The sequence below is a fragment of the Prionailurus bengalensis genome, chromosome A1 (assembly GCF_016509475.1).
Source record: "Prionailurus bengalensis isolate Pbe53 chromosome A1, Fcat_Pben_1.1_paternal_pri, whole genome shotgun sequence".
Lineage (NCBI taxonomy): Eukaryota > Metazoa > Chordata > Mammalia > Carnivora > Felidae > Prionailurus > Prionailurus bengalensis.
This window is the reverse complement of record NC_057343.1, coordinates 92,198,317-92,225,069: the sequence shown is the minus strand read 5'-3', so window position 1 is coordinate 92,225,069 and position 26,753 is coordinate 92,198,317. Positions and strand designations below refer to the sequence as shown.

At 37.9% G+C, this 26,753-nt stretch overlaps 1 protein-coding gene across 4 annotated transcripts in view; it reads right to left on the bottom strand.

The window, feature by feature from the left end:
* Positions 1 to 2,988: 2,988 nt before the first annotated feature.
* CLK4 (CDC like kinase 4) overlaps positions 2,989 to 26,753 on the bottom strand; it is a 28,837-nt gene continuing 5,072 nt past the window's right edge. For 2 of the 4 annotated variants that reach the window (XM_043585725.1, XM_043585721.1), the window contains exons 2-13: positions 23,211 to 23,371; positions 18,237 to 18,459; positions 17,032 to 17,122; positions 16,571 to 16,637; positions 12,451 to 12,567; positions 12,195 to 12,361; positions 11,900 to 11,994; positions 11,519 to 11,648; positions 8,178 to 8,260; positions 4,510 to 4,589; positions 3,749 to 3,839; positions 2,989 to 3,656 (exon numbers count right to left, since the gene is read on the bottom strand). In XM_043585725.1, coding sequence (XP_043441660.1) covers positions 3,516 to 3,656; positions 3,749 to 3,839; positions 4,510 to 4,589; positions 8,178 to 8,260; positions 11,519 to 11,648; positions 11,900 to 11,994; positions 12,195 to 12,361; positions 12,451 to 12,567; positions 16,571 to 16,637; positions 17,032 to 17,122; positions 18,237 to 18,459; positions 23,211 to 23,371 — 1,446 coding nt within the window. In that variant the 3' untranslated portion in view covers positions 2,989 to 3,515. Of the gene's footprint in view, positions 3,657 to 3,748; positions 3,840 to 4,509; positions 4,590 to 8,177; positions 8,261 to 11,518; positions 11,649 to 11,899; positions 11,995 to 12,194; positions 12,362 to 12,450; positions 12,568 to 16,570; positions 16,638 to 17,031; positions 17,123 to 18,236; positions 18,460 to 23,210; positions 23,372 to 26,753 lie in introns of those variants that run through there. The other 2 variants (XM_043585742.1, XM_043585732.1) reach the window with 2 other exon arrangements.

The window sequence follows — 26,753 nt, the reverse complement described above, 5'->3', positions numbered from 1 at the left end:
AAACAAACTTAGAAAGGAAATCAGTTCAGAAGCACAAGGCTAAATATAAATAAATCCCTAAGAACCTCAGAGCTCACAGAAGGGAAGGTTGGCAATAGATACATAATGATCCCAGAGGTACCACCTTAACTACTAACACATTTCTTCTATCTTTAGTGAAATTTCACTCTAATTTCCAAAATCCTAGAAATTTTACCTAGGAATTAGCACTCTGTGAAGAATGTAAATACTTTTGAGAAGAGAATGTGGGTTAGCAATCATTAACTTCTTAAAAATAGCATGGATATTTTTTTCTTCTTACATCTTAAGTTCAGCTACTCTGAGAAAGTTAATTTCTGTTGAAGAAAGCAAACACTGATTTGGGAATTGAAGCACTTGTAAGGAATAGGCCAGAGGCTTAGGTAATATGGCAGCACTGGTAGAATAGAAATAGAGGGGAAAATCAAGGATGGCAGACACCTTAACCTCCATAGCAACATTGTTAGGGTCAGGGAAAACCTCTTCTTTACATCAAATGCTCCTTTAAAAATCCTCATCATACATATAGATGGCCAACAGACACACATGAAAAGATGCTCAATATCACTGTCAGGGAAATACAAATCAAAACTACAATGAGCACCTCACACCTGTCAGAATGACTAAAATTAACAACTCAGGAAACAGGTGCTGGTGAGGATATGGACAAAGGAGTCCTCTTACACTGCTGGTGGGAATGCAAACTGGTGCAGCCACTCTGGAGAACAGGATGGAGGTTCCTCATAAGTTAAAAATAGAACTACCGCATGATCTAGCAATTGCACTAGGTATCTACCAAAAGATACAAAAATACTGATTTGAAGGGATACATGCACCCTGATGTTTATAGCAGCACTATCTATAGACAAATTACGGGAAAGAGCCCATCAAGTGATGGGTAAAGATGATAGGTAAAGATGTAAGGGGTGCTTGGGTGCTTCAGTTAAATGTCTGACTCTTGATTTCCACTCAGGTCATGATCTCATGGTTCGTGCGATCGAGCCCATCGGACTGTGTTGACAGCATGGAGCCTGTCTGGGATTCTCTCCCTTTCACCTCTCCCTGCTCATGCATGCACTCTCTCAAAAAACAAAAGGTGTGTGTACACACACAGACACACACAGAGTATTACTCAGCCATAAAAAAGAATGAAATCTTGCCATTTGCAACACGGATGGAGCTAGAGTATCATGCTACATGAAATAAGTCAAAATAAATACCGTATGTGGATTTTAAGAAACCAAATGAACATAGCGGGTAAAAGAAAGAGAGGAAAACCAAGAAAGACTCTTAACTAAGAACTGATGGATTACCAGAGGGGAGGTGAGTGGGGGAGATGGGTTGAACAGGTGACAGGGATTAAGGAGTGCGCTGGTTAAATGTTTTTGAGAGAACGTGTGAGCGGGGAAGGGGCAGAGAGGGAGACACAGAATCTGAAGCAGGCTCCAGGCTCCCAGCTGTCAGCACAGAGCCCAATGCAGGGCTCGAACTCACGAACTACAAGATAGGGACCCGAGCCAAAGTTAGACACTTAACTGACTGAGCCACTCAGGCTCGCCTAAGGACTGCAACTGTGATGAGCACTATGTACTGTTCAGTGTGGAGTCAAAATTCTATACCTGAAACAAATATTACACTGTATGTTAACTGGAATTTAAATAAAAACTTGAGAGAAAACAAAAAAACCTTGTCACATACAATATAGTTCAACTATTATGAGGGCACATTTACTATATTTGGACTGCATCAGAAGCGTAAGCATAATTCATGCAGTGATTCTATGGTAAAATGTCAGCTTTCTTAAATTTCTAGTCAAATTCAGAAACATAAACCTTGTTATATTGGCCAATGCTGCCTGTGAATAATGTAGGGAACCCAGCCTGGTTTCGTGGTTTGTCATATGAAAAAATTCCATGTGTTCTATGTTTAAAATATATAGACTACTTAAATCCTAGTGTAGTGCACATAAAATGACAATACTTTCGATTAAAAAAACCCTTGTATCTAAATAATTATGGATTCTACAACCAAAAATATTTCTACCTGGCAGTTGTTTACTAAATTAACATTTACTATGTAGTTTCCTCCTCCTCTTTAATGTTGAGAGAGAGAGAGAGAGAGAGAGAGAAAGTGAGCGCATGCACGCGAGTGCACACACTGGGGAGGAACATAGAGAAGAGGGTACAGAGGATCCAAAGCTGGCTCTGCCAACAGCAGAAAGCCCCATGCAGGGCTCAAACCATGAGATCATGACCTAAGCCAAAGTTAGAACCTTAACAGACTGAGCCACTCAGGTGTCCCTACCCTATAGTTTCTAATGTGAAAACAGGTAACAGTAAGAAAAAACACCTATAGGCAAACAAAAACTATCATGTTAACCAACCAATTATGGTCTAGAAATTTCTGCAGAGGTTTCTTCCCAAAGTGTTTTCCAATCACATCATTCTTTTGCTCCAGTAAAGATTATCACAAATATAAATTGCTTAATAACCTTAATTCTCATAGGCTGAGTGAAGTTTAAGTTATTTACTTCATTTAATACGGAAACTGATGCTAGAAAATTTCAAGACTCCTCACGATTTGGTATTAAAAATTAATCCTCAGGGGCACCTGGGTGGCTCAGTCAGTTCAGCAACCAACTTCAGCTCAGGTCATGATCTCACAGTTTTTGAGTTTGAGCCCTGCATCGGGATTTGTGTTCAGAGCTCAGAGCCTGGAGCCTGCTTTGGATTCTGTGTCTCCCTCTCTCTGCCCCTCCCCCACTCACACTGTCTCTCTCAAAAATAAACTTTAAAAAAAATTAACCCTCAGAGGCATCAGAATTCCTATTTCTGATGTGACTGTCCAGTTGGGACTTTAATCTTAAATGAAGTATGTGCTTTTATTAAAAAAAACTGTCATGATCGACAAATTGGATGCTTTTTCATGAATTCTACTTCTCACCACTGACATCACCCAAAGAGACAAAACACAATTCTTAAAATTTAATGAAATTCCAACAGTAAACATTTCCTATGGGTTTTGGTTTCCAATACCTGCCTATTGGGAGTTAATAATACTTATTACCTGTTCAACAATTACAGAAAAAAACTTTAAAGTTAAGAAAAGTTCTGAATTTGAGGTATATAAAGAATATTCATTAAGAATAAAGTAGTCAAGATTTCCTTTTACTCAAAAAAATCACTTCAAAGAGTTGACCTCCATGTACAAAAGACAAGATCAATCACGTTTATCACTGGACACAAAGAATATTCCAAAGGTCTTTAAAAATGGTAATTAATCTCAAAAAGAAAAAAATTTAACTTGTATAGTTCATTATCAAGACCATACTTGCTTAACAAGGTAATTATGCTATTGATACAAAACATACAGTATTTACACTTAACTGTACAAAATAATTTAATGTTTACAAAAATATTAGAATGTTTAGAGTTGACTGACACAGTCTTAAGTAATCTCTTCTAGAGAAGTATATAGTAAGACCACTGATTTCCATTTCATTTCTTTTTTAATAAGTCAAAGAAAGGATGCTGCAAGGCTTCATCCAAGGTAATTCTTTTCACTGGATCATATTCTAACATTCTTCGTACCAGGTCAAACAGTTTCTCATGTTCTTCGTCATGAGAAAGCATAAATTCCTGGGGAAAGAAATATTTTTGTTGAAGAAAGATTTTAAAATTTTTAAAAACTTTTTTTTTTAACCTTTATAATCTTTTTGTTTTCTTTTTACCTTTAATGGTTTGCAGCGTCTCCTAACATATCTACCAGCAGAACTATGTTCATCCCAATCTAGCTGGTTATGGTGAAAATACTTGCGTTTTCTACAAGAAAAAGAAGTCTGGATCAGTAAAAACAATACAAGAGCCACACGTTTACTCTGACCTCACTGGAACAGCTGGAAGCATGAACATCTATCTATGTAGACACACACACACGCATACAATTTTTTTAAATTCCAGCAATGACATACTAGATCAGACATATTTTCTAAAACATCTTCCTTAATCTTGCACCCTCTGAGGTTCTCGTGCCCCACCTGAGTGGTTCATGTACCACACACGGAACAGTGACAGCTTATGGATCCATTCCTGTGAATGTGGATTTCACTAGGTCTGGAATGGGGTGAAGCTATTTGCCAACCACTCTAGCATCCTGTGCAAAGACACACAGCTAGCTAGAGATAGTATGGAATACAAACGTAAACTGCTAGGACTCCCCAAAAATCAAGCTGTTTTTTACTACTCTATTATGTTTATAGCAAGTTAGGAAAACACTTCTGCAAAGTTTAACTGGAGTGTAAAAAGACGCTTTGTTTATTAGTAGATCACAAGGTAAATACTGCATTACTTGTTAAAAATTTGACTTTATGGAGGAAAAAAAATTCAAAATCTGAAGACCTGGAACAAGCAATAACAACAAAGTTGGGTTTTCTGTAGTTTGAATACAGGCCACTGCCCATTCCCAAGAAAGGGCTTTCATCTTAGAGCATACCTTGTTTTCTGAATCATGTGTGTTGGTATGGGTCCTAATATTCGTTCCATCATTGCCAGGTGCTCTTTACTATCATGAGTCTAAAACACAAAGGAAAAAGAAATTTAGCACTTTCCCTTCCCCTACTTGCACAATAAAGGAAAATATAAGAAAACAGCGCTGACACAAAAGGACTAGAGAGCTGCATAGTTTATATCACCTTCTACTTCAAAGATGGAACAATACTGAATGAGCTATATTAGCTGGTATAAACCAGTAAAACTAAAGTCTGATATCCAACATAAGGTTCTGTATAGCAAGTGGATTAGACACGTAATTTAATGTGAAACTGAACGATTTCCTTGTTTTCATTTCTTGCACTCTTTACTAAAGAATGACTAGGGAACAGTACCAGAAAAATGGTCTCCTCATTTAATCAGCTGCTGACCCAAAACTGACTTTATTCACTAATGAAGATCCACGTGTTAACATTTACTAGTCCTGGGCAATAAAAATACAGTTGTAATAATTCTTACAACAATCCTGAGCTCGGTATATGGGAACATGAGTTTCAAAGGAGGTAAGATACTAGCCCAAGGTCATATAGCTCATGAATGAGAAAAGGTAGCTATGAATCTAAGTCAAAACTCATCTTCAATCATAATAGGAACAGAGTTTTGGCTCAAGTGGACGAGAGAAAACTGGCACGCTTAGAGCTGGAACGGTATGCTCCTACATCAGAAGTTGGCAAACTTTTGTAAAGGTCCAAACAGTAAATATTTTAGACCTGGCTGGTTACAAATGGTCTGTGTCACATATTCTTTTTTGTTTAAAAGCAGGCATCAGACAGAATATCATCTGCCAACTCCTCAATCTGAAGAGCAGAGGCTTTTTAAAATCTATCAACCTATTGTTTCTAGCACATTGCTTCCAAAATGTTAAGGCCCTAATTCATGACAGGAGTTAAGTAATATTAACCCCACACTTTTATTTTTTTATTTTCCAAACCAATACAGCTTTTATTGCATCTTTAAAATATCACAAATAAGGGGTGCCTGGGTGGCTTGGTTAAGCATCCGACTTCGGCTCAGGTTAAGCGTCATGAATTCGAGCCCTGCAGTGGGCTCTGCACTGTCAGTGCAGTGCAGCTTAGTTTTTTCCTCTCTCTTTCTCTCTGCCTCTATCCCACTCATGCTATCTCAAAATAAATAAATTTTTAAAAATATGTATCACAAAGAAGTTGAAAAATCATCCAGCATCTTGTTATTCTGTAGCTGGACAACTTAGATCTTATTCACAAGTCTGTTGAACAGTTCCTTTTCCAGATACAACTCCAAACTTTTCTGATATCCTTGTTTTTAACTGTTGTAACTAGCTGAATCAAAGTGGCTGAGTTTGATACAAGTTCAATATCATTTCCTTCAAGAACTCATCTTTCTGGGCTTCTGAGAGATACTGAACAAGCAACACCTGGCCTCATCTGAATCCTGCAGATGTATTTTTCACCCAAGAAATTCTGCATTTCAACAAGAGAAACCACTCTCCTGAGTAACAACGATGATGGGGAAATGAGTATACACAGACGTCATCTTCTAATGGAAGCCCAGCGTAACACCCTTGACCATGTTCTGTATGGACAAAAAAGAACTGGCTACTCTGCTTGCACTAATTCCCCACCATTTTTGTCAACCTAGAGCCTCTTCTTTTTCTTTCCCAGGAGACAGAGTACACGGAGATGACTGGGTTCCTCTGGAGCAGTTCACAGTAACAGTGCCTCCCTTCATAGTGATGTTGACATTTTCTGGAATGTCGATGGTCTGACTGCCAAGAATCGTCTTCATTCTTGCAGTAGATGCAGCAAAGAGCTAGCTCCACATTTTTAAGAAGTTCCTTAGTTGAAGAATATTTTGGAGGATGCAATTCCAAATAGAAACTTTATCTCAAACCAGTGTTAATAATCTGCACTTATGACCACAGAGTGATTTGTAATCACAGATTATGTGAAGCAACTATTTTGTGTGTCAGAATGAAGAAATCATGCACGCACTCTACTCAACTTTTTCTTGACCTTCAGCTTACAAGACCAGATGCCACCTCCAAGAACTGAGTAGTCACTATGGTTGTAGGTATCAAGCTTGTCTATGAACTCAGAGTACTTTTAATAGGGTCTCTATGGATCAATGGATTAGAAACAGGAGGTCTGACAACGGGGTCCAACAAGCAGTGAACACACATTCTACAATAGCCACCACCTAAGTGACTCTTACTTGTCATAGCTTCCTCTCCACCCTGCATGGCCCCCAACTTCAAATCAATCTCAACAGCAGGAGCCAGAATCCACCAAATTTGCACCCTTGACCCCTACAACAAATCACAACACTTTGACCACATTAGAACCCTTCTTCAGTGGGTGCACAACCTAGATCTTCCAAGACTGTTGTTAGATGTCAGTTGTAAGGAGAATTACAAGGGAAAAAAGCAGAGACTTAAATATGGCTTCCTACTTTTTGTTTTGCCAAATCAGGACTTTAATTTTAGAAAATTAACTATCAACAACTATTATCATCATTCCATGAAAAGGACATTTCAGTACCCAGCAAAATCATTTTCACTTTGGATTAGTCCACATTCTGGAAACCATGAACTTCTAGGAAACAAGTACCTTTCTATCCAAACAAGTCCATGATGAGTCAGTCCTTGCCTGACCTCACTTCCCCATTTATGCAAGACAGTCTGACAGCACTAACTACTGTTCCCTGACTAGAGAATGCTCTTTTGTGCATCTACACACTTATGGGTACAAGATCTTCCTGAGCTGGCCACCACTCTCTCCAGTTTTCTGACAAACCTCTAATCATCCTTCTGGCAACTGACTTAAACTCCCTACTTTCTCGGTGACGCCTTCTCTGAAGAAATTTAACCCTCCATCTTTCCTGGGTTCCCACTACACTTTCTACATTGTTCCATTATAGCAAATAACACATTACACTGTAAGCTTTCCCACATTTATCTTTTACATGACTACCTGGAGGACAGAGATGTTGTCTTTCCAACTTTAAACACATAGTGCCTTAAAATGTGCCTAGGATGTCACAATAAAATATGACTTCTTGTCCCTGAATTATTTTATAAAACGAAGTGACTTGCTCATGGCCGTGGTAGTCAGCACAACCAGAAATGAATTATCACTGGCCACAGTAATGCTAATACAAATTTATGCAGGAGCTCAATAAAAAAATGAGAACACAAGACAATATGAACCACGTGAGAAAAACTCCAATCACATGCAAAACAGAATTATGAACACTCACCAAGAGCAGTATTTCATCCAACTATGGTTTTAGAGGATGACCATTCTGCACATATAAGGGTTTTCTGGGGAGTTTTTTTATTTGAGAGAGACAGAGAGCACATGAGTGGAGGACAGGGGCAGAGGGAAAGAGAAAGAGAGGGAGAATCCCAAGCAGGTTCCACACACAGCGCAGAGCCCAACACGGGGCTCAATCCCACAACCCTGGGAACATGACCTGAGCCAAAATCAAGAGGTGCTCAACTGAGCCACCCAGCCTCCCCATTTTATGTAAGTTTTAATATTAACACTACAGCAACTTTTCAAAACACAGGCCAAAATTTTAACATGCTCTTAACACTGAAAATTAATTATGGAATGGCATTTACTAAATACATACCTGGAAGACTGTGAAACCAAGGTAGTATTCAATAAGAATGCACCCTATGCTCCAAACATCACAAGGTTGAGACCAACCTAAAGCTGTAAAAACAAAAACACTTCTATACGCAACAATTTTTAACTGCCAATGTACCATATCCCTTCCCTCTATGCATGCTCTCTTTACAATAAATAAGATGGTAAACTCCAGGGTTATATTTTAGTTTCACGTAAAATGTTACTCGGTATGCTCTCACAATTCTCCATATCTTTATATCAAATTAGTGTTTATTGTGGGGGAGGGGGCATTTTATGTAAAGTAAGAGAGAGATTAGCAAATATTTTCCAAGTATAACTATCAATTTGTGCAAATACTCCATATTCTCTGATCCGTGTGCAATGGGGAGCATTGTTACTCGCAGTTCATGATTGTTCTAGGAAATTTTACATTTTATTATAGCAGATACAGGTTGACAAGCTCAGAATGTAATTACTAACCACTTCTCAACTTACGAACTTAATGCCTGAGTTTACTTCTTGCATTAAAACAACAACAAGAACCGGGGGAGGGGGTGGTGGTGCCTGGGTGGTTGAGTGGGTCAAGCGTCAACTCCTGATTTTGGCTCAGGTCATGATCTCAGGGTTTGCTTCATGAGATTAAGCCCCACAGTGGACTCTACACTGACAGCATGGAGCCTGCTTAGGATTCTGTCTCCCTCTCTCTCAGCCCCTCCCCCACTCATGCACTCTACTCTCTCTCACAAACTTTAAAAAAAAAAAAAAAAAAAGGATCATGATTTCATGCCCTTCCCTTGGGCTCTGTGCTAGGCGTGGAGTCTGCTTAAGATTCCCTGTGCCCCTCTCCTGTTCCCACTCTCTCAAAAAAACAAAAACCATGGTTTTAGATAAACTAAGGATTATAAATGGGTATTATAAGCAGTTATGTTATAAGAATTATAGAGCTATTTAAAGTTCACAGAGAGAGATCTACTTATATATGTACTTTTCAGGCTGTCTGTACCTGATTATATATACCTTCACCTTCACAATTCTCAATGGCAATACTATTCAGGAAAAAATAAAATACCTAGTCTTAAGGTACTTAATTAGAAAAGAGAAGAGTAAATCATACAGATGTTTCAAAATTTTAAAGATCAAGTACTAGTAAAACAATAATGTATAAATAAAACCTACTTTATCATTTTTTAAGTTGATTTACTCTGAGGGACAGAGATGCACACACATATGCACATGCAGGGCAGAGAAAGGGAGAGAGAGTCCCAAGCAGCCTCTGTGCTGTCAGCATGGAGCCTCACTTGGGGCTAAATCCCTTGAACTGTGAGATCATGACCTGAGCTGAAATCAAGAGTTGAGATGCTTAACTGACTGAGCCAGTCACCTAAGTGGCCCAATAAAACCTACTTTAAAGGACATTTTAATTACTTTCAGTAACATAAATGAATTTAAAGAAAAGGAAATAAACAAAATGTTCAAAAACCTTGACTACGATTTTGGTTGTTTTATTTATTCGCTTTTTTTTTTTTTTTTTAAGTCATTTTAGTTAACCCTCACAGTGCCTGTGCCTATCATTTCAACAAATGGGTAACTGAGCAGGAGTCCACCTACAGTGACACATAAAAAAAATCTGCAATTGATAGATCTTGGACCTAAAATGAACATCTATCTTCTCCAGCCATTCTTATCCAGCTTCTTCCTAGGTGACTGTAACCCTCTGCCACACACCATTCTAAATCATCTTGTTCTGAGAAGTTGGTCCTCATACTCTTTGGAATGCCCCATCGTTCACTTCTACCAACCTCTCCCAGCTTCATGTCTTTACTACAATACCAGACACGTGAGACCAACTGCATGACTACATCTTCCTCTCCAACCTAATTCTGCCTTAATCCTCAGGATTAACACTCCACAAAAACACAAAGGACCTTTCCCAACCTCTTTTCCTCAACACCAATAACCCCAATTTTGAATTTATATGATCGATCTATCTAGCCTGGCCATACTTGGAACTGTGTTATTGTCACTACTAAGAATACTATATCTTATCCAATCTAGGAGGTCAGTAAGATGTATGACTATTTTATGCACCAATAACAAAGCAAAAATGCCAATTATTTTGTGTTGTGCTCCCCATGTTAAAATGTGGGGGGGGAAATCCACCTCTTAAAACTGACAACACACAAAGTTATGTCTTTTTAAGCTCTGAAAATGCCTCTGTCCACATTCCCACACTCCTTTCCTAAACTATTGCAACACAACAGCTCCTTTCAGACCATTATGAAGCAGAAATGGTATGATCATTCATTTCAAAGACAAGCTCGAAATTTTTGCTACCTTTGTAGTCACTGGCCACATGAGGCTGTTTTACATCTAACATTTAAATTAACATAAAATTTAGAATTCAGTTCCTCAATCACAGTGGCCACACTGCAAGTACAGAGAAGCCCACATGTGGCCAATGGCTACCATACTGGACAATGCAGATATAGAAGGTTTCCATCACATGGAAAGTACTACTGACAAGCACTGCCTAATCTCAATTTCCTTACGCCTTTACCAATCCTCCACCGTAGGTAAAAACTGTTAGTGTGCTTTCCTACTCTTATTCTGAATTACCAACTCCTACCAGCACATGTGAAAACTGGAAACTGACTCTAAAATTTCTACTAGCAAACTCAGTTGGACCTTACTTTTGGCTAATAAGCTTATTCCATGTATCTCTCAAGAGCATCTGATCTAAACTTCTCCCACTCTGTCCAAGCCCCCAACCTCTTCTCCTCCACTCCATAAACAAGACCTAGTCTCTGACATCTTGAGACATAAGATACACACTGCCTGAGTTCCCTCTTACTTCCAAACTCCGCACCTTAAGTCACTTTCTTCTTTAACCTTTCTGGTGTCAATGATTATCAAAGAAGCTCTCCTCTTTGACTAGCCCCCTCTTTCTTCTTGACCTCCGCCTAGCCCTTTACTCAGATGTCTGCCAACCAGACCTTTAGCATTTCTATAGTACCATGCTTTTGTGACATGAAAATAGGTACCCACATCACTTCAAAAATCACATTGCTGTGATGTACTTAGCCAAAAGAACTTGCCCTTTCAGGATCTTGTAATCCTTTCAGGATTAGCATGTTTAAAAAATAACCACCTGGAATATCTTTACAAATGGTATCCCATTTTTCCCACTCAGGAAGAATATTTATAGCAATGTCCAATTTTTCTTAAGATAGTTACTATTTTCTGTACACTAAGAAAATCACACCCATCCCCTAAGTAAAAGGCATGGACAAAAAAAACCCCTCATCTTTAATTACAGTATCAGGAAGAGTAGTGTCTACTGACCCAAAATGACCTCTGGAGCTCTGTAATGCCGTGTAGATACCAAAGTACTATGATGTTCATCATCGTATGTTGCACTTCCAAAGTCAACAACTTTGATATCTGTGTTTTTCAGAGTGCGTTCATCACGTTTCTAGAGAAAGAGTTGAGTCAACATGAAGATCAGTAAAGACATAAAAAACGTTACATATTTCAAAAGGCTTGCATATGAGTATCTTTTTGATTCTCAACATAATTCCAGGCGAAAGGTAAAGAAGGATGATCATTTCAGGTTAAAAATCAGGCTATAACCAGTCTTAGAAGTCAAAATTACTCATCGAAGGGTCACCAAGCTAAATTAATTTTAAAAACCACCACCAAAATTAAAACAAGTCTTTAACTTACCATTTTAGAATTATATTTGACTACATAGTCAGACTTCACAAATAAAATATTTTCAGGCTTCAAATCTGTATGGGTTAATTTATTATGATGCAAAACTACAAGAAAACAAAAAGAAATCATTAGTTTCACCTATGTATTTCATCTGTATTGGGGGGGATAAGAAGGATCAGTAGTGGATATAGGGATTTCATCTTTACCTGTAACGTGTATTTTTAGTGACAATGTTTTGACATGTTGCTTGTATAATAAAATCTTTTAATTTTCTGGTGTTTAAAAATTTATCAAGTATACTTACAGTTTATTGACTGGCAGATCTGATATGCCATCTGCCTGATGTGGTCAATTTGAAATGGCAGAAAGCTATTTTCTTTAATGAAATCATAGGTACTAAGTCCCAGCAGTTCAAACACAATACAAACATGACCATGATGATCAAACCACTCTAGCATCTGGACACATCGGCTAAAACAGAGCAAATAAAAATGAGTCAGTTCAGAGAATTCTGATTATTTTAGGCAAGATGATGGATCACAATTCAAGTTTATACTTACAAGACGCTATTGGGATCGGTACTATTTAAATGCTCCAATACTTGGATTTCTGAACGAGCTGCTTCACGGTATCGACCTACATTTTTTACAATTTTCACTGCTACATGTATGCCATCCCTTAAAAACAAAATTAAGATGAAAACGGTAGAGGAGCAGAATGAAAACACGTGTCCCTAAAGCATCATCTTACTGAGTATTAATTACTCTATGCTATTTTTCTAAAATAATCTTTCAGGGCATTTTATACCAGATTCCATATAACATTTCTTCAAAAAACAGTCTGGCAAAACACACTTTCTATGGAGCGATAATTCCCTTAATACAAATTTTAATGTTTCTTTCCAGAATTTTATCTAGATTTTATACCAAAAGAAAAAAAAAGACAGGGCGCCTGGGTGGCTCAGTTAATAAACATCAGACTTCAGCTCAGGTCATGATCTCATGGTTTGAGGTCTGAGCCCAGCATCAGGCTCTGTGCTGACAGCTCAGAGCCTGGTGCCTGCTTCAAATTCTGTGTCTCCCTCTCTCTCTGCCCCTCCCCTGTCCACACTCTGGCTCTGGCGCTCTCTCTCAAAAATAAACACTAAAAAAATAATTAAGATAAAAATAAATCCTCAAACAGAATATGCTACTGCTGAAAGCATTTGCTCAATCACCTAGACAGACCTGCCCTGTGCCAGGTGTGTAGAGCACAGGGGTTAGTCAAGACGAGGGTTGTCACTATGTACCTCACAGCCTAACAGAAAAGAAACACATGAACAACTGACAGTGTTGCAAATGCTTGGTATGAGCTTATACAAAGAGGTAGGAGAGCCAAAAAATTAGAGAGGGGAAGCTCTAATTTATTCAAAGAAGAGGTGACACACAACTGAGCCCTGAAAGACAGCCAGCAGTCTATAAAATGTGGGAGGAAAAGGAACACGTTCATTAAAGGAGATACCATCAGTAAGTCATGAAGTTGAGAAAATGCTTACTAGCACATTCACTGATACAAGTAGGTAGAAATAACTAGAGCATAAGCTCTAGACTGGTTACCTATAATACTTCCTAAAAAGTATCAAGCCACAAATGATTTTGAGAAAATGGATTTCTAAATTCTCAAATTCCTTTTATCCTCTTTTCTTGAATTTTTTAATGTTTACTCATTTTTGAGAGAGAGAGGGAATAGAGAGAGACAGAGTGTGAGCAGGGGAGGGGCAGAGAGAGGGAGACACAGAATCTGAAGCAGGTTCCAGCCCCCAAGCTGTCAGCACAGAGCCTGAAGCAGGGCTCAAACTCACCAAGAGTGAGATCACGACCTGAGCTGAAGTCTGCCGCTTAACTGACTGAGCCACCCAGATGCCCCTATCCTCTTTTCTAAATCTGATCTTCCTGAAGATGAACCAGCATTCAAGCCTCTTTGTTTTTTTTTAAACTATGGCCCTTCCATTTGATGTAAGAAAACCTCATGGATCCCTCATTATTAAGATATATAACCTAGAATGTAAAAAAAAAAAAAAAAAATCTTTGGGACAAACAAACTTTTCTAGTAGCTGGATAGCAAGCCTTTCTCTAAGTCCGGTGGTTTCCAATTTACTGCTTTCACCAAAGCCCCAACGAAGTTGTGGGCTAATAAATCATTAAAACTTATTTTGATGATAATCTCCCTAGGACATTTGGCATATATCTCAAGGTTGCTATGAAACCGCTGTGACAAAACTCCCTTCTAACTCTTATTATATGACCAAGATTTCTTGGTGCTTATGGCTCTAGAAAAGAAAATAAAGGTGTTAGCTAACACCACTACAGTAATTAACTGCAATGAACAGATGTATACCTTAAACTTACACAATGTTACATTACAAACAACTATATCTCAAAAAAAAAAAAAAAAGGAAACACATTTAATGCTAAAGCATTTAAGATGTTTATGAATACATGTACTTTTTTTTTGAAATCCCAACCAACCCAATAAAAGACACATTTCCAATTAAATTTTATATTTAGTTCCAGTAACCATCAAAATTCGCAATAGATTTATACTTGATCAACTGAATACCGTTTACTGGAATATCTCAAGTACTCTCTTGGAATCTCAAGTTTTAAGAGAGCATTAATAGGGCAACTGGTAAAGTCTGAGTAAGATCTGTAGATCAGCTGGCAAAATTTGAAAATATAACACATATATGTATACAGCAAATTATAAAGAAAATACTGTAAAATGTTAACATGAGGAATCTGCGTGAAGGATATATGGGAATTTTTTCAACTATTCCAGAAAATTCTAGGAGTCTGAAAATATTTCAAAAGTTCACTTCACAGGGCTCCTGGGTTTGTTGGTTAAGCATCTGACTCTTGCTTTCGGCTCAGGTCATGATCTCACAGTTTGTGGGATTGAAACCTGCATCGGGCTCTGTGCGGACAGCACAGAACCTGCTTGGGATTCTCTCCCTGCCCCTCCCCCGTGCATGTGCTTGCGCTCTCCTCAAAATAAATAAACGTTAAAAAAAATATGACTTCACATTCACATTTTTATTGAAAAGACAGTGTGATAATGAACTTTAGGATAATATACTTTATGGAAAATGGAATGAAAATATGTTCAAGAATAAAACATGTTTAAGCATTCAAGAATTGGTTCATGAATAAAGGTAGCTATCAAATTGCTATATAGATTCTCAAATATACTTAAGAACAGTTTTTAAATAATATATTAATGTTTAAATAAGTTGGAAATTATATCTGTCCCCATTTTATTTTTTTTATTTTTTATTTATTTTTTTTCAATATATGAAGTTTATTGTCAAATTGGTTTCCATACAACACCCAGTGCTCATCCCAAAAGGTGCCCTCCTCAATACCAATCACCCACCCTCCCCTCCCTCCCACCCTGTCCCCAACCATTTTAGGATGAAAAATTTTAAATGTCAATTTAGAAATGTGCAGTTGAGGGGCCCCTGGGTGGCTCAGTCGGTTGAGCATCCGACTTTGGCTAAGGTCATGATCTCACAGCTCATGAGTTGGAGCCCCACGTTGGGCTCTGTGCTGTCAGAGCCTAGAGCCTGCTTCTGCTTCAGTGTCTCCCTCTCTCTTTGCCCCTAACCCACTCGCATTCTGTCTCTGTCTCTCTCAAAAATAAATAAACATTAAAAAAAAAAAAAATGTGCAGTTGAGGGGCGCCTGAGTGGCTCAGTCAGGTAAGCGTCTGACTTCGGCTCAGGTCATGATCTCATGGTTCCTGAGTCCGAGCCCCGCGTCGGGCTCTGGACTGACAGCTCAGAGACTAGAGCCCGCTTCAGATTCTGTGTCTCCCTCTGTCTGCCCCTCCACTGCTTGCACTCTGACACTTGCATTGTCTTTGGGAATGAAGATTTTTGTTTTATTTTGTTGCCATAGATACTTTTATTTCATGAAGGCTGAAGAAACAGTGTACAAAATCGGCATGATACACACAGCACAAATGAAAAAAATGATAAAATAACATTCTTCAGGTAATAGCTAGTACTTTATAGCAGACTACTTCTTCTCCAAAGATAATTATGGATTGTTCCAAAATAAAGCTAGATAGATGCAAGATGCTCCCTTCTACTCCCTTAGCTACACTACAGAGCAGATTGCTTTTTACTAGGCCATTTCTTCCATGTGCAATTTTCAGATCGGGAATAAATGTTTTTGACCAAGATTAGAAAACTTTATTGTCTCTGCTACTCAAAACTAAAGCAAAGCACTCTAAATCTCACATAAGGGCCAAGGCCTAAGTTCTGGGAAATTCCTTTACTCGAAGATTCACTTTAATTTCAACAAACACCCCATCGGATAGAATTTGTCAATTTTTTTTGGTTTTAAGATTTTTTTTTTTTATGTGATCTCTACACCCAACATGGGGCTCAAACTCACAACCCTGAAATCAAGAGTCACGTGCTCCACCAACGGAGCCAGCCAGGAACCCTGAAATTCGTCTGCATTCTTGACCAAAACCCACACCCATGATAAATAACCAGACATAGTTCAAGAAATTCTGGGTATTTATACCACCCAGGAAAACAAGTGGCCACCTCTTAAAAATGCCATTTCATTTAAATCATAGATCCGTCCCTACCCAAAATATCAGGATGTTCAAAAAAGGAAAAAACAAACTTACATGCCATGATCAATGCACTCTACAACTTTGCCAAAGGCCCCCTCACCCAAAGTGTCCACGATTTCATCTAAAGTAAGGGAGGAGAAAAAGGAGTAAGTACTTGAGTATAAATTATCTAGTTATTCAAACAATGAATACTTAAGTGTGGAATATTTTCAAATGATGTCTATTAAAGCATAACTAAGGTTTCAGCACTCAAATTATTTTATTTTCAGCTGCTACAAAAACAATTAGATAGAGCTATCTTTCTTGCTCTAAGCTCAAATTCCACTGATTATTTTGGAACTTTAGAGTAGAAATATTTAAATTCTATAGAAAAGAAGAAATACAAAAGAACAAACAAACCCACAAAAAACAAAACAAAAAAGCAATGAAGAGTTCTTTAGCCCCCCGCTGACAACTATTCTTAAAAAGATTATTCTGTCTGCAAAGTTAAAAAAGTGTTGAAAAATATTCTATACATCTTGCTCTTAGAACGTCTCCACTTTGACAGATCAGGTGACCCTCCTCATCATCCTCTATACTCCTGGATCTTTTCCTTCGGTGGCTCTTCTGGAACGGCAAGTGGGCAGCACCAAGATCGTCCAGCCAATCAATATATCAGAGTGAATTCAGGGCAGAATACGCAATTCATTCAGCGGGGAGATATTCAGGCATTCAGATAAGCACCAGGCCACGAACAGTTGGCAGGAGCAATTTCAAATTCAGTCCCCAGAAATTCACAGGGCACAGTTTATGTTACAGAAGAAAAACATGGCAAGGAACAGATTTTCAGATAAGATACTTAAAGTGGCAATAGAAAAAAAACAACACAATTGTCTCTTTAAAATACTGATTTAATTGAAGTCTGAAATTTAAAGAATGCAATGTCATGATCTACTTATCTCTTGTTATAAAATAGCATATGCTGTGAATTGAGATGTCTAGTTTGTTGGGGGGGAAGGTTTTAACATGTCAAAATTAGTTGAAACTATTTAGCAATATTTTAAAATACACATAATTAAAGGGGGAAATAAAAGCTAGTTAATTTCCATGTTCACTCTAATCAAAACTTGGGGAAGGAAACAATTTATTCAAAGTTTACTGATTAAACAGGTGAAGATGTCTGAGTGTAAAAAAAGGCAAACTTTTTGGATAACGCACTTTCCATTCAGCACCCATTTCAGAATTTCAGTGCAACTAGCTGCAGACAATGATGCACTGTGCTCTGGGACTATGCTATATATAGAGTACACTTAAGTATCCACCAGTGCAAAGTTCTAGAGATGTTTCCAACCATTAGGAAAAGGGCTTCTTTTAAAGTAAAAAACAAAAACAAAAAAAAAAGTTTACTATAAAAGAAAAGATGGGTGCTTTAATTTTTCATAAGATTACAAAACATAAAAATATTTTTAATATTAAAATTTAATATTAAAATCAAGAACTCATGATCTGGATTGCAGAAAATGAGTAAATATGGGCAAACGAAGGCTACCTAATAAATACAGATTAGCTATGAAAATTTGGATGTTTAAGGATTCAAGTAATATAAACACATTTATAATATATCCAAATAATATTACATATATATATATATATATATAAACTTTTTCAAACTTACTGGCTCATTAAGAGTTTTTACACACAAATAAGCATCCACCCAAAATAAAAACAAAATCAATCATACCGAACGTGACTGTTGACTTGAACAGTGTCTATTACGCTTCCTTTTAGGACTGCTTCTCCTACTTCGGACTGAAGATTTACTGCAGTGGATTCGATAACTGCTTTCAACGTCTCTGTGATAATGTCTAGGAACATAGCCTTCGCAGTAGTCATTTCTATATTCATCAACATATCTCCGGTCCCGATAATCTCTCTCATTCAAGGACCTCGCTTCTAAATAATGACTGCAAACACATTAAAGGATTTCAAATTATTCTCTTCATCCTGGAACTGTGGTTCAAACAAAACATTCTCTCAAGAATTCCTGGTTTAAACAGCTAACTTGATAAAAAGAAAAAACCTCAAATTGATGAATTAGAATTTATACTTATCTCACAAACTTAAGACATAATTTTACTTTAACCAACAAGCGAGTTCATATTCTCCATCAGATAGACTGCTATCAAACACCTCAGATCAAAGAACAAAGCTTGAGTCAATTATGTTCAGTGTTTACTTGATTAAGTGTCCCTGTACCTTTTGGAGAAAGTTAACACCAAAAATTCACCAGTCTTATGATATATGCAACTGTAACTAAGCTTTCTTTTCTCAGAGAGCCACACACAATCAGAGGCAGGCAAAACAGGATTCCTTTCTCTTTTAATGTTAAGTGAATTTTAGATATCCCCGGCACACACATAATTCTTTCATGAAAGGTGTACTGGAGCTCGAAGTGATCTTACATGTATTCCAGACCTTTCATTTTACAGATGACTAAATTAAGATCCCAAGGACAATGATTTGCCATGGCTGTAGAGCATTCTAATTCCTATTATAAGGGCCAATTTTATTACACATATCACATATCACCTATGCCACCTTCTCTCCTCTTTGTATTCCTAGCTTCCTGTTACTCCTCTTTGAGAAAGACAACATAGCTTTTGAAGGCTGCCTCATGTGCCAAAGATATTAAACTACATCCCCCCACAAATGAGAAAAGGATCTTGTAATTGCTTGCCTAGGATTACAACAGACCCACCCCCACCACCCTACTTCCCTTTGCATTTCTAACTTCCTGTCATTCTTACTTGCAAAATACTCAAAAATTCTACATGGGAAACCGCATCATCTAGTGCCATAGTGGTTAACTTCTGAATCCACAGATCCCTTTAAAAATCTGATGAAAGCTATGGACCCTCTCACTTAAGAAATGCACAAATGCATAAACAAAACTTGGCAAGGAATTTCACAGAGGTCACGGACCTCAGGAAGTCAATGGATCCCAGTTAAGTATCCTTGATCTGATGGAAAGAAAAGGACATAGATTCAATTGGCCCAGTTTCCCGTCCCCCTCTCTACCTGGGATGGTGTCCTCTTCAACAGAGTGCGAAGCTTCAAGAGGGATGCACATGGAGCACTGAGGGAGAGAGGGGACACCTGCCCAGTCAGACAAATCGGCTAAAAGAATCCTGACAAGCAATGGAGTGACAGATGTTGACTAGACTGCCCTCACCAACCTCATTCTCTCCCCAGAATATGCTGTTGTTCATTTTCCCAGGGGCTGGTTTAGGCAGAAATAAAGGGAAAGCATCTCTAAACTGCTACTCAACAGGGCTGGCAGAATATCCAGGCTGAGGAAATGCAGAAACCCCCTTCTCCCTTTCCCCAGTGACAATCTTAAGTTCTAACCATTGGAGAAACAACTTGGGGTATCAGCGTAAGACTGTGAGTCTATGTCAGGGATCTGACGACTTGGTTTGGACCTGTCAGGGAGAGATCTGTAATACATCAGCCTAGAAATTACCATACTCTCAAGGGCATCCTTTTCAATTCTGTAAGGCGTCCTTCCTATAAAAGTCCAAAATCTATCAGAAAAAAATAGTACTAATAATCTTTAGCTGGAATAGTGCATAAAATTAGAGTTGCAGATAATCCATAAACAATCTACAGACTAACAAACATGAGGTGAAGCCATGAGGATAAACTAGAAAAATGAGGGACCTCTTCAATCTCTAACAACCAAGCCTTAGAGATTACATAAACAAAGTCTACAGAATCATAAAGGCCATGTATGGACAGAGTGGACAAGATGAACAGATTGATTTAAATTCTAAAATATTCACTGAATATCCAGTGAATATTTTACTGTAGTCCTTCAAAATAGCCAAGACTAATGAGGCTACGGGCATTCGTTTTTATTTCCACACAGGTCCTGTGGAAGATAAAAAAATATATATAAGGCAAAATCCCTGCCAACAAATAATGAACAATTTGAGATCATTCACATAAAAACAAAACTCGACAATGCAGGAAATGCTGAAAGGTTGCACGAGTGCTTAGGATCATAGAGGGGAAAAAACTCAAACTGCTTAAAATGGTCAGAGAAGACTTCATAAAAAAGCAGAGCTGCATCTTAAAGGGAAGTCAAGATTTGGACAAGGTGGCAAGCAGAAGAAATGGGAGGGGAGAAGAATAGCGTATGACCATCTCACACTTACAGATCACCTATAGCCACAATGGCTTGGAGATGGGTGGTCTACGTATTACTTGGGAAACAGTGCATGGACACTACAGCAAGACCACTGTTCACATAGGGAATGAACAGAAGCAAATAAAATAAGCTGGAAACAGATCATGCAAAATCTTGCATGCCAGGCTAAGGCATTTAAAACAGTGTTTCTCAAAGGGTGGTCTGTTTATCAATCATATCAAAATATGGAATTATTAAAAATGAAGATCCTTCAGCCCCAGGTCAGACTAACTCCATCTATATATGGTAATATGCATTTTAAACATACCTCTGAGACACTTCTGTTCATACTAAAGTTTGAGAATCTTTGGTTTAAGACTTGATACTCTATATTACATAAGAAAACACTTAAAAACTATTAACACAATATATAAAGTTGTTTGAAGCCATATCAGTCTTCCTGATACAGAACTAGAATTAGTACAAAACTAATTAAACCTGTAACAAGGGAGACCAATTCACAGGTTACTGGCAAAAGACAAATAAGAAAAGACACTCTGCAATACATACAAAAAAAGGTTTAAAAATTGATATATATTAAAAGCTCTTATAAATCAGTAAAATACTCTGTAAGAGAAAAAAATGGGCATTGGACAAACTCACTAAAAATTTAGAAATTCAAATTAAAACACTATTCTTGGCATTTCAAAATGCCAAGATTGGTAAGAGCAAGAAAGAGTATATTGTACAACTTGGTACAAACTTTCAAAAAAAGACATCAATATGTAGCAAGAGCTTTGTACCCTTAAAGAGTTCACACCCTTTAATTTAAAAATGTCCCTTCTCAGGGGCACCTGGTGGCTCAGTTAAGTGTCCAACTTTGGTTCAGGTCATGATCTCACGGTTCATGAGTTCGAGGCCCCTGTCAGGCTCTGTGCTGACAGCTCTAAGCCTAGAGCCTGTTTTTGGATCCCGTGTCTCCGTCTCTCACTGCCCCTCCCCTGTTCCCGCGGTCTCTCTCTCTCAAAAATAAATAAGACATTAAAAAAAAAAAAAAAAGTTTTTTTTAAATGTCCCTTCTTAGAACCTATTTTCAGGAAATAATCAGAGGCAAAGACTCACATAGAAAGATTTTTTTAAGAATAGAATAATGGGGGTCTAGGATCCTCCCAAGGATACCTTCTTTACAGTTTATGGCAATTCTCATTCTTTTCAATAATTTTGTAAAAAATACTGTTGTAAAGTTTTTTTATCTTCAAAAAGACTATCAGATATTAGAATATTCCACATTATGGAGAACAATTACCATTAGACACCTCTGGTGTCAATGTCAAAGAAGACACAGGCCTGCTGTTTAACTGGACTGACGTAGTATATTTATGTAGTTAATAATAAACAAGAACTGTCCACTCAAATCACTTCCTTCCTACATAAGAAACCCATGTATCATTAGTACTATGATGTTAATTTAAGACTTACAGGACATTCTGTATTTATTAATAAAAGGGTACAGATGTTTCTCTACAGTGCATTAATTAGCTCAGGTCATTGCAATCCTGGCACAAACCCTCCCTCTTCCCCATGTAACAGTGTGTGATGAAGAAAGATTAATCTGTGGTGACTACCCACAAGCTCACTGTTCCGCAGAACAAGTCTGTTTTAGCATGGAGAAGGAAAAAAATTACATACTGTTTTTTAAAGTAACCCCAGCTGGCTAATTTAGAAAGCAATCTGGCAAACAGTCTCAATGGAACATCTACAAAACAAGGAGAAAACATAGAACCAACAAAACAAATGAGAAAGGGAAGTTAATGGAAGACAGACTGAAAGAAATGCTACTCACCTAGCCTTTCTTTAATCATTTAGGTACTTTAAAATTCCTTTAATTTTCTGTAAATGTATTACCTCCAAATTTTACAGTAAGAGTATAATTAAACAGGACACATGCTACTGAAAAATTTTTATTGAAGCCTTTCCCTAAATTACTGGTTCTTACAATAACCTTCTAAAAAACCTACACACATTCATTGGCCTTATCTACAAATGTAACCTACAGAACACAGTGTAAGCGACGAGTCCTCTATGTACTTTACCATTCCCAAATAATACATGCTGGTTTTCTCATCTAGTTGAACTCTCCCTACCCCTCATTCTCTCTCACTTGTGGAACCTAAACAAGCATCCCAAAATACATATCTCCTCCTACATACAAGTTAAAGGCACATACTGGACATTCTATCATCACTATTACTTAACTGTGTGTCTCACCACCCCAACTACATTACTGGCAGCTGGGACTCAACTATCTCCCACCACTCCCAGATAGATGTAGATAAATAAGGTTTGCTCACAGCTGTAGTCTCGGCACCTATATAGTGCCTAGCCTGTAATAGGAATTCAATAAACATCAACTGAATATTTGTTGACTTAAATATAAAACAATCTGACAGAATAAAGCTACGTAAGCTAACGAGAAATCATTAAAACTACCAGTGGTAAAATGTTACTGATTCAAGAGTGATTTACCAATCAGATTCTTTAAACTGGTGATGTGGTTTACAATGTCTGTTTTCTTGCGTACTGCTGTGGGACCTCCTCTTCCGTTTGTGACTTCCACTGTAGCTTTCATGTCCCCAGCTTTCTCTGCTATCCCAATCAGGGCAGTGAGTTCTTTTGGAATGACGCATCTGTTAACGGAAATGAAAAGTTGTGGAGGTTATAGATGGCTACGTTTAGTAAATAAAATATTACAAATTATTTAAATAAAACACTCAGCACATGGGGTCATACATGTTCTAAAATCTTTGTAGATGATGTTTCCCAAGGCATGCGACACCATTCCACAGTGTGTCAGATGACTGTAAGTAGCATACAGACCGAGTACTAAATTATGCATAACATTGTGAGACCTTAACAATACGTTCTCTTTCAGTTCTTCTGGATTAATTAGCAGCTTAGTGTTTATCTTCAACTAACCCTTGCTAACTGCCATTGTAAAAACAGTAAAAGGGCCAGGATTCAGACTCAGAACCTCCAGTAGACAACAATATCCAGCTAGAAATTAATAATTTGGGGGCTTTAATTAATTTTTATCTTAAAAAATAAGATTTTAAGTAATCTCTACATCCATTGGGGCCTCGAACTCACAACCCAGAGATCAAGAGTCACACACTCCAACAACTGAGCTAGCTCGGCACCCCTTACTTTCTTTTTATAATCAACGATCTCCTTTTAAGTTATTGATATGATTTCCTTTAAAAATGTTTATTTTTTAAATATTTACTTAGAGACAGAGAGAAAGAATGAGCACAGGAAGGACACAGAGAGAAGGAGAGAGAGAATCCCAAGGAGGCTCCATGCTGTTAATGCAGAGCCCAACTTGGGGCTTGATCTCACCAACCATGAGATAATGACCTGAGCCGATATCAAGAGTGGGCACATAACCCCCCAAAAAATGTTATCTTTAAAATATGAGCTATTTTAGGGGAGCCTGGGTGGCTCAGTAGCTTAAGCCTCCATCTCTTGGTTTTGGCTCAGATCATGATCTCACAATTTGTTAGTTCGAGTCCTGCCTGGAATTCTCCTTCTCTCTCCCTCTCTCTCTGCCCCTCCTGCATGTGCTCTCTCAAAATACAAACTTTAAAAAATTTAAAAAATATATGGGCTATTTTAAAGAGAAATATCACAGGGTGCCTGGGCTGCTCAGTTACTTATGTGCCCAACTCTTGATTTCAACTCGGGTCTGCTCTCAGGATTCCTGGGATGAAGTCCTTGCGTCTATAGCCTGCTTGCGATTCTCTCTCTCCCTGCCCCTTCTCCCCTGGCACATACTCGCTCACAAAATAAACTTAAAAAAGAAGAGAGAGAGAAATAGCGTGCCATACAGCTTTGGCAAAATTCTGTAACACAAACAACTGAAGTCAGAGAAAGATTCAGGTATACTAAATATAGGGGATGACGTTGTCTTACAAGTAAAGAGCCAGTAATGAAGCTTCTTTTTCTCAAAAACTAGAGAGAATTGCTTTTTCTAAATCTCAGGATGACTCCAAGCTTTGGGGAAAAAACTAGGAGGTGAGTGGAACATAGTATTCAGAGACTGAAAAAGCAAAGCTTGTATAAACTCATTTTCTCTATCCAACATGTTTATTTTCAGATCTTGCAATTAGCCTTAAAACGAAAACATATTTGTTGTAGATCTGGGGTAACTGAAAAAACCAACCTACAAGGATGCACATGGTCACAGTGAAATGGGATGATGATACTGACAATTCCCTGATTTTCTGCCTCCATCTACAACCTCTAAAGCATAGGTTCCCTCTAGGCTCAGGATCTGTGTTCTAACAATGTAATCCCTATCTGCTGCTCCCCATCTTAATTCTTCTACAAATAAGCAGTTTTTATCCATGATATCCAAGCTGCTGGGAAAGGGTGAGTTTCACAGCTCAAGGAAAGAGTTAAAAAAAGAAAAAATGGAGCAAATCCAGCTTAGTTAACTGCTTTTAGCTTGCCCAAATGACTCAGTAACAAGAAAACAAATTCAAGTAAAAATTTAAATGATTTCAAACGGATTAAAAAAAGACTCAAAATGAGGCAGCTGTGATTCTCCTGGGAAGTATTCCCTAAGAAAATATTTGTATCATAACTTTTGCTTAAAAAAGGAAATGAATGAGGGTGCATTGGTCAGATAAATAAAAAATGCTAAAACTAGTTAGGATTCTCACTGGAGGGGCACCTGGGTGGCTCAGTTGGTTGAGTGTCTGACTCCTAATTTTGGCTCAGGTCATGATCCCAGGGTTGTGGAATCAAGCCCCAGCCCCGCATGCGCCACACATCCGGTTCTGCGCCGATCGTGGAGCTGTGGGATTGTGGAGCTGTGGAGCCGGTTTAAGATTCTTTCTCTATTCCACCCCCTACCCCCCCACCCCTCTCTCCCGCTTGCACTCATTCTCTTGCTCTCTAAAATTAAAAAATTAAAAAGGATTCTCACTGGAAATTATTAAGTGAGCATTCTGGTTTTATAGTCACTTCAAAATGGGAAACTGAAATGAATGAAACTAAAAATTAACTTGAGGCAAAGGCCATCACAAAAGCCATCTAAAATTGTTATTTCTAGTGGAATTCTTCCAACACTTCCTTCAATTACCCCAACTGTATTTTAACCACATAACTCTTTAAAATAGTGTTTAAGTATTCTTTTTTTTTTTTATTGTTTAAGCATTCTTAAATCACAGCCAGCAAAATTACAACATCTGATGACTGAGGATTATAACTATCCATTATTATGCAATTTTTACAAAACTTGTGTCTGCTTTAGCTTTCTTTTCCTTCTGTCAGTCAGCCACAACCAGCTCACCTCAAACAAGGCAGAATTCTCAAACAACCAAAATTATCAATACTCAAAACATTAAGAATGAGCATCCTGGGAGGGCCGATGATTTATTTCTCTAGTTAAGTTCACTACTTTAAATTTAATTCGTCTGTTAGAAAGCTTTTCTCCCTGCTAACCATGTTCAGAAATATTGTCTCAGGAGGCAAAGAATCCCAGACCCATATTTAACAGATAAAGTTCCTTCACATCCATAAGAAAACCCATCTAGAATTATTACACTACCTTTAATTAAATAATCCTACATGCTAGAATCCCCACATATCTTTCATTAAAAACATCAGACACAATGGATCTGTATGTATATACACGTCTTAGAAATCGGATTCTCTCCCTGCCCTTTCATACCCGTCAATTTTATTCAATGTATATGGCTTAAAAAAAAAAATCGAAACAGGTTAAAGCCACGATTACATAGATGGCTCCAGAAGGACTGCACTTAATGGGCAACGAGCAGCCCGCAGGTAGGTGTGTGTTTATGGAGCAGAATCTTAAAAGGGCAGCTATAAAGCAAGACCAGGTGGGTGACCGGGTCAGCGGGGCAGGCTACTTAGGTAATCCAGGATAACAAGATGCAAAAGTATCAAAACGCAGACCAGTGCAACAATGGTATGTTCCACTTCAGGGGGAATAAGTGTTGCACAAGGGACGAACCTCTCCGTATCTCTACCTTGCACAAGCAC